Source organism: Eubalaena glacialis, chromosome 6, assembly GCF_028564815.1.
Source record: "Eubalaena glacialis isolate mEubGla1 chromosome 6, mEubGla1.1.hap2.+ XY, whole genome shotgun sequence".
NCBI classification, from domain to species: domain Eukaryota; kingdom Metazoa; phylum Chordata; class Mammalia; order Artiodactyla; family Balaenidae; genus Eubalaena; species Eubalaena glacialis.
The window spans coordinates 15,857,841-15,872,858 of record NC_083721.1 but is presented as its reverse complement, the minus strand read 5'-3'; the positions used below and the strand labels follow the sequence as shown (position 1 = coordinate 15,872,858).

At 38.5% G+C, this 15,018-nt stretch overlaps 1 protein-coding gene across 4 annotated transcripts in view; it reads left to right on the top strand.

Moving 5' to 3' along the window:
* Positions 1–12,788, top strand: part of BACH1 (BTB domain and CNC homolog 1) — a 45,314-nt gene extending 32,526 nt beyond the window's left edge. For all 4 annotated transcript variants that reach the window (XM_061193997.1, XM_061193996.1, XM_061194000.1 and 1 more), the window contains exon 5: positions 9,019–12,788. In XM_061193997.1, coding sequence (XP_061049980.1) covers positions 9,019–9,474 — 456 coding nt within the window. In that variant the 3' untranslated portion in view covers positions 9,475–12,788. The remainder of the gene's footprint in view (positions 1–9,018) is intronic.
* The last annotated feature ends 2,230 nt before the right edge of the window (positions 12,789–15,018 follow it).

The following is a 15,018-nucleotide window of genomic DNA, read 5'->3' as shown; positions in this document are numbered from 1 at the left end:
CTGGACAGTTGATGTTTTTACTGAATTTCAGGTATCTAGGATGAAGAGGTCTTGCGACTTTCTTTGGACTTTCTGCTCCCTCTGCCTTTGCTTCAACAGAGAGCAACGGGAGATACAGTGGTTAAAAGTGTGGGATTCTGTGCCTGTCTGTGGCACTTTGTAACTCTGGGCAGGCCGTTCAATTTCTGTCCCTCAGGTTTCTCCTCTTTACGATGGGATAATACTAATTCTTACTTTATAGAGTGGGTATTCATTTTTGAAGATTAAATGAGTTAATACATCTAAGCACTTAGAAGAGTGCCTGGACATAGTAAGCACTCAATAAATACTACCTTTTTCTTCTTATTGCTATACTATTATTTATCAATTTTCAGTTTTCTCTCCCTTAATTGCTCCTTTCCTAATGTCTCTGCCTAAACTGTAAATTCTGGGTTTGGACCTCACCTTTATATTGCCTCTCTCATTATAGAAAGGTTCCTTTCATATGGTCAGTGGAATAACTCTTGGTTAATTTCCAATAGAAGGGAATATTTGGTTTTCCTGCAGTTCTTATGAAATAAGAAACCAGAGTGGTCAGTACCCTATTTACCTATTGTATTAATTTGGACTCTTTGGTTGCAAGAAACAGAAACCATCTGAAACATGAATTACTGAATTTGTTGTAAGAATTTACGTGTGTCTCAATTAGAAGCCAACGAATGGAGCCAGGCCTCGTAAATAGTGTAGAACAAGAAAGTAGAAAACTGCCAGGAACCCAGAGAACCTTCTCTTTGGATGTGTGTGCCACCAAGTGTGTATGGGAAGAGTGGCCACAACACAGCTCAGGAATAGTTTCCCTCTCCTCCAGAGACCAGTCCAGGCAGAGACTACAGTTCTAGTCAGTTCTCAATTCCCAAGGAGTTAGCCTGTTGGCCTGTTTCGGGTTCGGGTGTCCTCTTCTGTGACTGGAGAGCAGGGACAAACAGCAGAAACAGAAAACGTGGCTGCCAAGAGCTCACATCTGGGCAGGTAGAGCAGACAGCCCGACAGGGGTCTCATTACCCAGATGTGCGCCAGGCTGAACTCGGTCTCTTTCCTCTTCTAGGACATCCCCAGGGGAGATACGGTAAATTTTTTTTTTTTTTTTAATCTGAATGATTTACTTTGTGTTTTGGCTTCCTTGAATTCTGCTCCGTCCTTCATACTGCTCTTGGTTCTAGTGATTTATACAGGCAAACTCCAGTTGCAAATTATAAGAGGCGTGTTATAAATTTCTGTCCTGCCGCAGATGTTTGTCTCAGATGAAAATAAGCAGAAAGTATGCTACTTCTTAGCTAATTAGAATTACAAGCTGGCTGGCCCTTTTCCAGAAGTAAAAGAGTTTGATGCTTAAGATACTTACTACATTAAGAAGTTTACTTAGAACTTAGACCCTGGTTTTTGGGTGATACTTTGGACCTTGTTGTCTCTTGTAGAGAGAGAAGTTACCCCGACGCGTCCATCACACGTTCCTGTTTAGTAGTATGGAGAGTTAAGAATGTGGAAGAGTGGGACAGATTTCTTTTTTTTTTTTTTATCGGGATGTCACTTTTTGGAAGCAGTAGACAAGCAGTGTTTCCCAGTCTTTATGGTCTGGGTGGAATTAGCAGACCTGTTTAAGGGAAATTACATGTTTCATAATGAAACATCCATTTTAATATAGCCAATGATTGATTGAATTAAATATTAATAAATTCACAGTATGCCCATTTGGTATTAATATTCAGGTGAAGGGTCCCCTATTTTTGTAAGCTTTGGTCTTTGGCTATTGACTGTGAACTTTTTGTAGTTGGTCCTAAAAGTAATAGCCTAATAGGCTGTGGATGGATCAGCACATGAAAAAAAGTACTTGATTACAATAAGAATAGGGATTCGAAAATGTCTTTAGGGTGGGTCAGTAGGATAATTATCATATATAAAGGGTGCTTTTATAGTCTTTATGTGCTGGGAAAGCCAAAGGGAGACGTTAGTTCGAATTCAATAAATTAATGAGTTGTATTTCTCAACAAGAAGTTCTGTCAGTCAAACAAAACCTTTGAAGAAAAGGAAAGGTGTGTATTTATTTGGTTGATAAATCGATGGCATTGACTTTTAATGTTTATTTTAAATTTGATAATATGTTAGAGGTTAGGCATTAATTCAGTATTGCTTTGACTATAAGAATTGAATATGCATAATCTATAAACCAAAAACATAACTTTTCTTTTTACCAATAAATATAAGATCTTGAAACAAAGTTCAGGAATCTTTCAACTTCTGTTATGTGTTTGACTTACAAGTCTCTTGTCTCTATAGGATTCTTTACAAGGTCCATGTTTATTCTTTTCTGTAAGACTAATTCAGAAGTTAGAAAATGTGTGTCTCTGATACCATTTTGGCCTGAAACAAAGGTAACCTTGAAATGAAACTTGCTTTTTAAAGAAAAAAAATTACATTACCAAAATGTAATTTCTCTTAGAAGATATCAAATATTGATTGATATCAACTTATAAGTGATCAGAAATCACAATATTCACAAAGCTCTGGAACTCAGAGTTAAGGTGTTCACACACCATTTTGTTTCATTGCCCTTGTCCATTATGATGGTGTAGGAGTAAAATGACCTCATCTGTCTTTAGTGTTTTGAATTTTGTTGTGAAGATTGTATTATTTTATTAAAAATAAACCTTTTCTAGTCACATTTTACTGGCTGCTCTAGTCACGTGTGCACTGTTGTCTCCAAACCCTCCCATGGGTTTCTGGAACCTGCCCTCTGCCACTCTGTGAGGCCCTTCAGCAGCCTGTCTTGAAATGTGGTCTGTTTACCATTGGCATCAGAGTTACCCGGGGGTGCCCCCTCAAAATGCACCTGCCTTAGCTCCCTCCCAGACCTGTGGGAGGGGCCCAGGAACATGCCTTTTATAAAAGTTTCCCGGGTAAATATTTATTATGCACATTAAATTTTGAGAACCTACTGCACTAGCACACAAAAGTCAGTTGGAGGCTTTGGAGTCAAACAGCTGGAGACTCTGCCTGGCCACTGGTAGCTTTGTGGCCTGGAGAAATAATTTCACCTCCAATACCCAATTCCCTCATTGATAACATGGAGATAAGAATAGTACCTCCCTCAGGTGTGGTGCGAGGATCTGATACCTTCAAGGATGGAAAGCTCTTCGTACTGCCCAGCATGTGTTCAGGGCTCAAGAAATAGTAGTAGTTGTGTCTTCTGTAAGCATCTGCTTGGTCACTCCATATTAAATGTACTGGGTACCAGGAAATCAAAGATCAATGAGACATAGTCCTTGTCAGTAAAATGCACAAGTGTCATAGGGAGCCAGGTTTATGTGTTTTCATTTTTTTCTTGAGATTCATTTTCCTCCTCCCCGTTCTAAAAATTTCAAGCTTTCAGAAAAGTTAAATGAATGGTACAATCAGCAACCATATACTCCCTGGGTAGATTCAGCAGTCACTGACATTTTGCCACCTTTGCTGTCTCCTTGTTTCTGTGGGTCTTAGTCTCTGTCTCTCTGGCCGGGTGTGTGTCCCCCTGTTCCGCTTGGTTGGTCTGTGGGTCTTTCTCTCTGTCCCTCTTAGTCAGTTTTGGACTCTTTCTAACCGCAGTTGGGTGATCTTGGTCTCAGTGTCTTTCTGTCTCTATTGCTCTACTTTTATTTTCTGAATCATTTGAAACCTACCACATTATGACATTTCACCCGTAAATGCTTAAACATGAATCTTCTAGAAATAGACATTTTTATATATCTTTATCACATATATTTACCAATATCTTTGTCACACCTGAGAAAATTCATAAATCTTAAATAATATATATAGTTCCTATTTAGATTACCCTAATTGTTCCCAAAACATAGTTCATCTATATGCTTTCTTTTTCCTTTTCAAGCTAGGATCCTATCCTCACATGATGCGTTTGGTTCTGTCTTTTTAGTCTCTTCATCTAGAACAAATACTCCTTCTCGCCCCCTCCTTTATTTTTTTAATGACAATAAGTTTTTGAAGAGTCTACGCCAGTGTTCTCATAAAGTGTCCCACTCTTAAAGTTTGTCTGATTGTTTCCCCTTGGTTTTATTTAACACCTTCCTTCACTCCTTGTATTTCACATAAACTGTGAAAGTGTGAGTTCTTAGGTTGAGATTAGGCGTTCATCCTTGTGTCCTTCATACTGCGTCACTTGGGGAGGCACAATGTCAGGGTGTCCCACCTGAGTGCATGGGAATTGCCAGATCATTTCCAAAATTATTTTTTTTTGCCTTTGTAATTGTTTAGTAACCTGTGGAGTATTTATTAGGCACTTTACGAATATCCAGTTCCCCAACACTCCTATGTCCTTTGGTTTTAAGCATACTTTGATGGCCTTTACAATGGGGGTTGCAAAATCATGATTTTTCTAATTCTGTCATTCCACTTACATTTATTGGTATTCCTCTATAAAAAGAACTTTCCTTCCCTCCTGTTTCCCTCCCTCCCACCACGCCTCTTTAGTATCACTGTGGACTCATGGATTAATTTTTTTCTAATTTAATTTCTTAGAACCCATAGTAGTCATCGATCTTCTTGATGTTGACATTTTTTCAGACTTGCCCGGGGAGAGCCAGCCTCCTCTGCCAGGTGCTGTGTGCTTTTGACATGACCCCATTAGTGCTTCTGTGCCATTTAGAACAGCATGTCATAGGCTCACCTTGTACCTCTCTTGTTCGAACATTTGGGAATCACCCCTTTCTCTAAAAATCCCTGGTTTCTTATAGCAGGTATTAGACTGTAGAAAGCATGCTTGCTGCTGGAGTGTTGCTTCTTCTGGGAAATGTGTGTGTGTGTGTGTGTGTGTGTGTGTAAAATCATGAGTGCATTCAGGATGTATATTATGCTTCAATAAGTAAAAGTATGTTAGAAATCATGAGTTCATGCAGATATTTCTAGTCAAAATTTAGTAGTTTAGAACTTTTGTCTTTTTGCTTCAATTATATATATATATATTTTTTTTTAAAAAATTTATTTATTTTTGGCTGCGTTGGGTCTTCATTGCCGCACGCGGTCTTTCTCTAGTTGCGGTGCGCAGGCTTCTCATTTCAGTGGCTTCTCTTGTTGTGGAACATGGGCTCTAGGCATGCGGGCTTCAGTAGTTGTGGCACGCGGGCTCAGTAGTTGTGGCTCGTGGGCTCTAGAGTGCAGGCTCAGTAGTTGTGGCACATGGGCTTAGTTGCTCCGCGGCATGTGGGATCTTCACGGACCAGGGCTCGAACCTGTGTCCCCTGCATTGGCAGGCGGATTCTTAACCACTGCACCACCAGGGCAGTCCCTGTATTTATATTTTATCTCTTTTCATTATAGGGAAAATCTTGGCTTCCAATTATATTAATATATTTACTATTTGATAAATACATACATATAAAATATATGTCATAAAATTATAATGTCAATATTACTATCAATAATAAAGAGATTGAGTAAAATTTAAAATTTCTTTGCTTTTTCTTTGCCCTTAAATATATACCATAGTACTGAAGTTTAAAATTTAAAAATTATTCAAAGTAGTTCTTTATGTTAGCAATTTGATATACAATTAACTTAATTTGTTTCTATTTCTGTTTCTAGGATTTACTCTTCACATTTTTTAAGTTTAATTTTTGAATATTTAAAACATCTGTATGGTTTAAAAGTTAAAACTGTGTTTTAAAAAAGCTACTCCAAAGTCTTGATCCCATTTTCTCCCTATACCCTATTCATAGCTATTTCCTGTAGGTAACTATTATCATTAATCTCTGGATTTTTTCCCTTGTGTTTCTTTTCTAAAAACGGGTTAATGTTTTGTATGTATTTTTATTACCCTTTCTGCTATAGAGAAGTATTCTATATATACCATTCTGTATTCTACTGTTTTCGCTCAAGAAGTGATTTCCAGGAAATATTTTTCTTAGTTCACAGTGGTTGTCATTCTGCTTTAAAGCTCCATAGTACTCAGTTGTGGCTGTCTGTAGCACACACAGTTAATCCAAACCAGTTTCTTATTAGTGGACATTTGAGATGCCATAGTTAAGAACTTTGAACATTGTTTTCTCTCATGTTTGAGAAGATGTGTCTTCAGGATAGATTCCTAGAAGTAGGATTGTTGGATCAAGAGTAAATACATATGTAATTTTGTTAGATATTATTGAATTCCCTTCAGTAGTGGTTATGGCATTTTGCTTTCCCACCAGCAGTCATATGTGTGTCTGTCCGCCCACAACCTCAGCGGAGAGTTTGTTGTCAGCTTTTGTTTTTTCCCCATCTGATTGTGAGAATTGATATCTCACGGTAGCTTTTATTTTTCTCTCTCTTATGAGTGAAACTGAGCACTTGTATTCATATTTTTAAGGCTCATTTTTATATTTCTATGAACTGTCTATTCAGAGGTTTTGCATCATAAGGGACTATTAGTCACCATTCTCTAGCAGTGAGTACCCTTTAATCTAAAGTAAATTGTCACTGTCACCTGGCTCTTTTGGTGCCAAATTCTTCCACTCCTTATCTTTACTGGGTGAGTTATATTTTGATTTTTTTTAAACTTCTTATATTGAATGAATATCGTACACTAGCTGTTGAAAATGTGGATTTGGATGAAAATTTGTTTTCTTCCCATAAAATGCAGAATAATACCGGGATTCATTTTTTAAAAATAGATCTGTGATTAAAGCCATAGCACTTCACACTATGATTTATAGAGTTACATTATAAGAAAATTAAAGTATATTGTAGAAATAGGTAACAGGACACTGGTAGTATGTTTGGGAGGTATCTTTAATAATGATATCATGAAGTTCTTAAGTTGAATTGCTTTAGTTAAACTGAGTGCTATTGAAGTAAATTTGTGTTTTAAAATGAGAGTGAAATGGAAAAATCAGCTAACTGTCTGGAAACTTACCCATGTAGGAGTTAGCTTAAAGTATAGAGGAACAGAAAGGGAACATTTAATTTCTAGAAATAATCATGGTAGAGTTTCAGGTTTGTACCTATTGGTTTTAATTGTTGTAAAGAAGCAAGCCATCTTGTATGGGACATACTTATAATCCTGTCATCCTTTATTTAGTGAGGTAGTAGTGAGAATATTTAAGGTTGTATTGATATTTATCAAAAGATACGGAAGTTATAAAATATTTGTCATCTTCATAGTATCTGTAGGTCAAGTAGTAGTTCTAATTTCTGGGAGGAAGGTCAAATAGTCATTATTTTCCTTAACCATATTTAATTTAAAAAACCAGCGAACAGTTGAAATTTTGTCTGTTGTTATTTAGAACAGAGATTTATCTTAACTTTGATAGAGGAGTCAATGGCTGATATTGTTATGACTAAGTAAAAAGGTTTCTTATTTTCTTCTGGAAGCTTTGTTTCCATCCTCATTTGGATTGGCTTCTGAAGGGCCATAAAGAGAAGTGGGTGCTGATTGCTTTCTTTCTCTGGTCAGGTGGTAGGCACTGTTCTCTCCCTGTAGGCACCAGCAGACTCATTTTATCAGAAGGCTACAACTGACAAACCTTCTGTAAGAAAAAATGTACTTCCTGAACATTGATCTTGCTTTTATTTATTTTATATATATATATATATATTTTTTTTCTTGGCGTCTACCTATTTTTTCAAACCACAACAAATTGGAGAATACCTTGCAATATAAAAATTTAGTGTTTTATATTCATTGCAGATTTTCTTAAAATATTAGATGGCCTTGAAATATTTAAAAACTAACTACCAATAGTTGGAATCACACACAGTTTTGTAGAAAAACTTTTACATAAAACCGCAACAGTACTTTTGTACAAGGCTTTTAGCCATTTTTGTCCCAGAAAAGCATCTATTTAAAGGTTGGCCATTGTGGATGATTACTATGAAATAACCTGTCTAAATGTTAACTGGCAACATTTAACAGCTCAGCTCTCTTGAAGCTGCCAATGAGCAGGAGGCCAAGAGAGTTGTCATAAATTTCACAAGAGAACTCTTTGACCCTCTATCAATATTTATTTACTCTTACCTTATAAACAGCTTGATTATTTGGTTTTCTAGCTCATACTAGATTAGGAGCAATGCAGTGGTAGAGTAGGAAGGATGAGGTGGGGCAATGATAGAAAAAAGACACACCGTCAGCAGCAACCAGTGATGGCGGACAGAAAGGCCGGAACCAGGAAAACTTGAACAGAATTCCATGGTAGCCTTTCCTGTAGGGATAAACATTTAAATGAAAATAATAACAGCACCAGTAGTAATAATAATTAACAAACACAAGTCCCCTCCCCTTCTCCCTTCTTCACACTTCAGTAACTCACCCACTAGCTTTCTGACTCTGGGCATATTAAACTCTGAATCCCATCTATAAAATGGGTTTGATATTACTGAAATCAACAGAGTCATTGTGAGGATTACATAGCTGAGGTTACATATTTCAAAACATTTAGCACAATATCTGGCACAAAGTAAATGCCCAACTGATGTCAGTCATTACTAGAATCTTGCAGGAGTTCTGATCATGTGCTTGTACTTTTTTTTGGTTGCATTCCATCCAGAAAGTTCACACTCATTTACTTGCAATCCACAAACCCAAAAAGCTCTGAAAATCATGTAAGTTCGTCACAAACTATTTTGGCCACAAAACTGACACAAGCTGACAGGGTAGGTAGAGTCTTTATTTAACCTACTTTGCGCATGGATACTTTCATGTGTTTTATTTAGAAATGTGAAGACGTTTGATAGTGGGGTGCTACCTCAGACCCTGCTAGAGGAATTATGTGTGCATCTGTATTTTCTTTCTAAAATCTGAAAAATTCTGAATCCCAAGATACATGTAGGCCTAAGAGTTTGGGATGGGGGCTTATGGACGTTAGGTATTAAATATATTTTTGAATTGAATTGGCAGGAAAAATTCCACATGACCTTATATAATGAGAAGACACTGTGGATATGAATGTGTGCTCACCTTAGGAATGTTGATTGAGCTCATAAACACAATTCACTGTATTCTCTTTCTCACCCTCACAGCAAAACGAAAAGGAGAGCTTGTTGAAGGAAAGGGATCACATTTTGTCCACTCTGGGCGAGACAAAGCAGAACCTAACTGGACTTTGCCAGCAAGTCTGTAAAGAAGCAGCTCTAAGTCAAGAACAAATACAGATACTCGCCAAGTACTCGGCCTCCGATTGCCCACTTTCCTTTTTAATTTCGGAGAAAGGAAAGAGTACTGCTGATGGTGAGCTCACGTTACCATCGATTTTGAGTTTGCCTGAAGGGCCTGCAGCTGGGCCGCCTGCTGGGGAGCAGAGCCCTCGCTATCCCAGTGCCAAGGGTGGTGAGGCGGGTGGTGCCTGGGGCCCGGAGTCCCGGGCAGCTGCCAGCGCCCCCTCGGAGCAGGCCGGGCCCGGGGAGCAGTGTCGCCAGAGTGGTGGCATCTCGGATTTCTGTCAGCAGATGACCGACAAATGTACTACTGATGAGTAAACTTGCTTCCACTTCCTTCAGACCGTCTCATTTTCTACTGAAGTTCTGACATTGTCTTGAAAGCCTGACATAGCCGTAGCCATCTGTCTCTTAACAATATCGTTTTTCTCCCCTTGTAGTTTGCCATTAAGGGAATTCCTCTGAAGTCAACCCTTGACTTTTCCTTGATTTCCACAGGAAATGCAGAAATGACTTGCCTCCTGGATACCGAAAAATCATATGTGGAAATGTAGTAAGGCTTTGAAAACTCACATGTTTTAGAGAATAATAACTATTAGTAATGACTCTTCCCAGTATTAAAAATGAATAAGAAAATGAAAACTGTAGCGTATCAAACAACATTTAAACACCTTGAAATGTCGGCAGATAGTTCTCACTATCAAGAAGTAGCCTGCAAAAGTTTAATAATCTGACCTTCTTACAACATACTGGTTTAAAAGAAAATTTCTCCCCAAGTAATGCTGATAGGGTTCAGTTCTACTGAGAAGTAGGGTGTCAGCTCCTTGGGAATATTGGTGTAGAACTGCAGTGTGAAAACATGACGTAATCGTCTTGCCTGAATCCTGGCACTTTGCTCTTCAGCTCCTGGTAAAACCGGGGATTGGCTGGCCTGCACTGTGAGTCCTGAATAGTTAGGAAATGGGCAAGCGGTGGGCTAAGGCAGAGGCTTCTACTCCTCCTCAGTGTCGACTCTCAAAGAGTTCTGGCTGCGTCAGCGGTAGATAAGTGTCATTTCCCTCTTTTCTTTTTTCTCTTCAGTCTCTTCCACATCTGAGTCCATCATGATCTTTCTGTTTCCTGACGTTCTTGTCACTTTGGAAGAAGAAATAAGACTCAGGATACAGTGGCATGAGCTCATGGGTTGGGAGCATTGTCTTAGCCTCCCTAGAATCTTGGCAAGCTGCCCAGATACAAGGCTGTCGGCCTGCCCACCATAAGTTGCCCATGCAAGGAAACCAGATATCGTGGGGTAAGAAGATTGCCTACATTGATCAGGAGTGACAGTTCATTTTCCATCCTATTTTTTGAAGCCCTGTGGTTTCTTTGTAAAAAGCATTATGATAGATAAAAATGTATCTGCAACAGCCGTGCAGGTTTGTGAAATAGGATGAAACTTGATCTTGTTCCATGGTGGGTTTGAATTTGGAAGCCAGATTTAATCTTGTTCTCTTCCCCAAATCTAGTATATAAGGGCACACAAATCAGTTTGGACTTGGGCATTTTAAAATCAGTCTTTGTGTTTATTCAATCCTGTTTTACAATAGTGTTTTCATAATCTGAGCCCCTACCCCATAACATTTTACTGTGGTTCTTAGCCATTCTGCTGTTGTAGGCTTGTTTGGGAGTTAAACAAAAGCTATGGACCTCTCAATGACGAAAACAAAATTTCATATTCACATTCACAGAAACATTTGCAGAATCCAGTTTGAAAGGGTACAGAGAGTGATTTTTAGTGTTTGGATTAGAAAGTACTTCATTTCACCAAGATGAGACACCTGAGAGGAGACTTTTGTAGACTGCATCCTGAGTCTAGTGAAGGGCTTGTGTAGCTGATGTGGGAGACGGCCATGTGCCGTGTAGGAATGGGTCGCAAGCCAGTAGGCCTCTGCTGTGAGGGGATGTGGGGACCAGACTTCATATTTCAGAGCAATTTGTCAAATGTTACCCTTTTTCATGGGGGCGGGTGGCGTTGGGAAGATACTGCTAGTATCTTCAGTGGTTTGTATGTTATCTCTGTTATCAGCTTAGTTGTTGTAAGAGAAAACTGGTTGGGCCTGTTTATTTTCTAGAGGCTTTTATAAGTACACTCAGTTTGTCAGGGAGAATGATAATTCAATGGTAATGCATCTCGTACTACAAAAGAATGATATGTGTACGTGTTTGTGTGTGTATATATATATATATATATATATATACCCCCATGTAGCTATTTCTTTGACACTTGTAATTTTAAATTTTAACTTCAAAATATAAAATAATATAAAACCTTTTCTGGTTTACAAAATGCAAAATCTTATACAAGCCAATGGACTCCTTGATTTCCTACCTCAGTGTACACTCAACTGTTTGTCACATCAGTTTGTGTATGTGCAAATGTCAATCTTTTGCTTTAATTGCTACTGTAAATAACTGCTTTGAAAGATTACTTTCTATTTTATGATAAACCTAGTTGTCTCCAGAGTTTAAATACGATCTTTAAGGCACTTGGTTTAAATTTCTCTGTACATATAAACAGTTTAGCATTAAGGGTTTATTTTAATGATATTCTGATTATTGGCCAAGTGTAATGTTTCGTAAAATATAGCATTACTTTTAATAGCCAGCATGTAATACAAGTAACTACACTACCTCATACCTATATGATTTTCAAGTTGTAATCCAGAAGGACAGATAGATAAAAAATTTTTTTATCTCTGTCTTTTGGCCATAAAGTGGGGAAGTTTTTATATATTGCATAGCATTACACATTTATGCCTATTTTAACATTAACTTCTAAAGAAGTTTTTTCTAAGAAAATTTGTTTTAAGTTGATTTTTTTTTTTTTTTTGAGGCTGCCGAAGACAAATGACAGGATTATGTGTATACAGTGTATATCTTTTCCTTCATGCAGAATTTTGGCAAGGTGTTTTTCAGTTTTATATTGCATATTTACATGATCATTGTTCCTTATTTTATGAGTTAGCCTTCTCACTGCTTGATGATTTTTAAAAAGCTGTTAGGTCTAACTTGATAAAATAACCATACCTTAAAATTTTTTTTATTATTTGAATCCTGCAGCTATAGCAAATAATTTGTCGTTAAATTGTTATATTCAAAACAAATATGGATATAAATCTAAGTTCTCCATCTGTACATTTTATAACATAATTTACTATAGCTTAATGCTTAACTAATTTAAAATAAGGAATCAAATATATTTGGTGCAGTAGACGATACAGGTTGCATGTGGACGCTCAGCCACATTAACAACTTGGAAAAAAAATCAAAAAATGGCAATGTTATAATGAATTCTCAGGTGAACTTTTTTCAGTTATGAAACATCTATTTTGAATTTGTAAATATTTTAACTGTTTTATTAAAGCGTGTAATAAACTATTCTTTGAAACTTGTTGGGCAGAATGAAATTTTAAAGCCGTAATGGTAAAGATGGCATACTGATTGTAAAATAAACAGAAATAATAACGGCTATTGATTTTTTTGTATCTTTCATAATATAATTTTCTAACAATGCAATAAAACCACTAAATTAATATATCCATATCTGTTAAGATCATGTTTCATTAAAAGTGAACTTTCATAGTATTTAATTTACATTTTCTTCCTAATGTGCTTATCCAAATGTAGCAAAGCTAGAAATGTTAGATGTTGGTAATAAAATGACAGTTCAATAAAATTCTCTAAAATTGCTTCTGATTGACTAGAGTTGTACATTCCATTTCCATTTTTTCATCTCTCATATGAGTTTACTAATTTTGGTCTTTTGATCAATAAACAGTATGACTCTGGCATTTGTATGAGAGAGTCTTTCATTAGTTGATTATCATGCCTGAAAAGAAAGTTCCCAGCAGTCGGGTGTTCAAGGAAGCACAGATTTTAGCCTTGCTTCTGATTTAATTTTAGTCTTTGGCTAGAGCTGTAGGGTTTTTTAAGGGGTAGTATCTCTTTCAGTCCTCAGTTTTATAAAATTTATCTGTAGAGTCAATTCTACCATGTTACATTCAGCTTCTAACCAGGCCCTTGTAATCAAGCTTCGAGCAGCTGCCCAGAGCTATCTGCATCCAGATCAGGGTCTTCTGATCCAATAATTGTGAGTCTCAACTGGGGGTGATACTGCATCCTGTGTGGAGGCTTAATTTTGGCTTTATGCATTGATCGTTTCTGGGGGAGAGCCTTAACCATTGCATAATGCCTTCATTTACATTTCCCCTTCCAATGGTATTTCTGGCACCCAGGACGGATTGAGTGAGGGCTCCCTCTAGGGGCTCCAGGGCCGCACTCCTGTGTGAACAAGCATTTTCAGGCCTGAGCCTCAGTGATGTGTAGGCTGCCCCTTGCAAAGCAATGTTTAGACCTAAGAAAGTTGCCTCCCAGGGATATTTTTTCCTTTACGTGGACTTAAGCAATCCAGAGGCAACTAAAGACAAGCCACGTGGATCCAAAGCTGGTCCCTCTGCATTCCCTCCTTGGGCCTGCTTGCAGAATGGAATTTGGGTCAGTAAGTGCAGTGTTGGTGACACTGGCCTGGCACTACCAGTTAAAAGCTAGAACCTTACCAGTACTCTCTAGGGCACTGAGACCCAGATGCCTTGAAAAAAGCAGGAAAGCAACACATATTCTTCCCAGTTCTGCCTAACAGCTCTGTGAAGTCCTTTTTCCTGGAAACTCAGCAGTGGTGCCTTGAGGCTACCTGCCTGGGCTGAAGGCTGGCTGCTGCTGGGCTTCTGCTTGTAAGGCTGCAGTGCTGCTGCTGTTTGGAGAGGAACCCACAGGCCTGCTGCCTGCTAGTTAATTTATGCCACATTGCACCCATTTTCCAAGACCTCTTGCAGTCCACCAGAGTGTGTGTGCGAGGGTGTTTCTGCCAACTGAATTTAAGTTCATAGGCAGTAGATTCTGGCAAGTGGACATTGACTGGAATCGGGAAAACTGATGCAAGGAATCTCTGCGGGCCACTGAGTGTCTACCATGGCCTTTGGGTACACTGGGTTCTGTGTTCTGGGCATGTGACTTTTCCTGGGATAACTGCTCTGATGGTTGGATGTTGGCTCGTTTTCAAACCAGGTGGCGCAAGTACTGTGATAATATTGTGTGTATCCTTATTAACTGAGTCACTTTAGACTCTTGGCATGGAGCCATTACAACTTCTGAGTCCCTGAAGGAATGACGTTGACCCTGTGAGGGGCAACCCACACCTCTGCTGAGGCCTTAGCGCCTGTGGCTTAAAGATACCCACTCAGCCTTTTCAAAAGCCCAAGAAGGGCAGTTGGGTTTCCAGAGGAGCATTTCATATTCCCTTCCTGGGTTATGAGCAATTAGAGAAATAAAATGAAGGAATGGTGGGTGGAAAACCAAAATAAAACCTCAGTAAAGAGTAGTCGAAGGAGTAGCTTAGAGAGCCTGATGTGAACTCCAGAATGAGGCACGTTTATGTTATCAGTTTGTTTCCTGTTGGAGGGAATTAATGTTTCCCTACTCCTGGTTTCTGTGAAGAGAGATTTTCCTGTAAGCACCACTCCACCTATACTGCCTCTACTCTTATCAGCATGGCGGCAGGGATGAGTACAAGTGGTGCTACAGGTGTATCCCAAGAGGGAGAAGGGTCATGCTGAATGGAGAACAGCCAGTTATTTTTTCCCAAATTCATCAATCAGCTCCCACCTCTCCAGGGACAGAGTGAGTAAAGAGGTTAAGGGAGGATCTCCCAGAAGCTGGAGCGTAGGAGGTTAAGGGGAAAATGTGGAGAGGAATTACATGGAGGCAGTGAGTCTGGTCTTTGGACAGCTTACAAGAAGAGAAACAGCAAGGTATTCAAAAGAGAAGCAG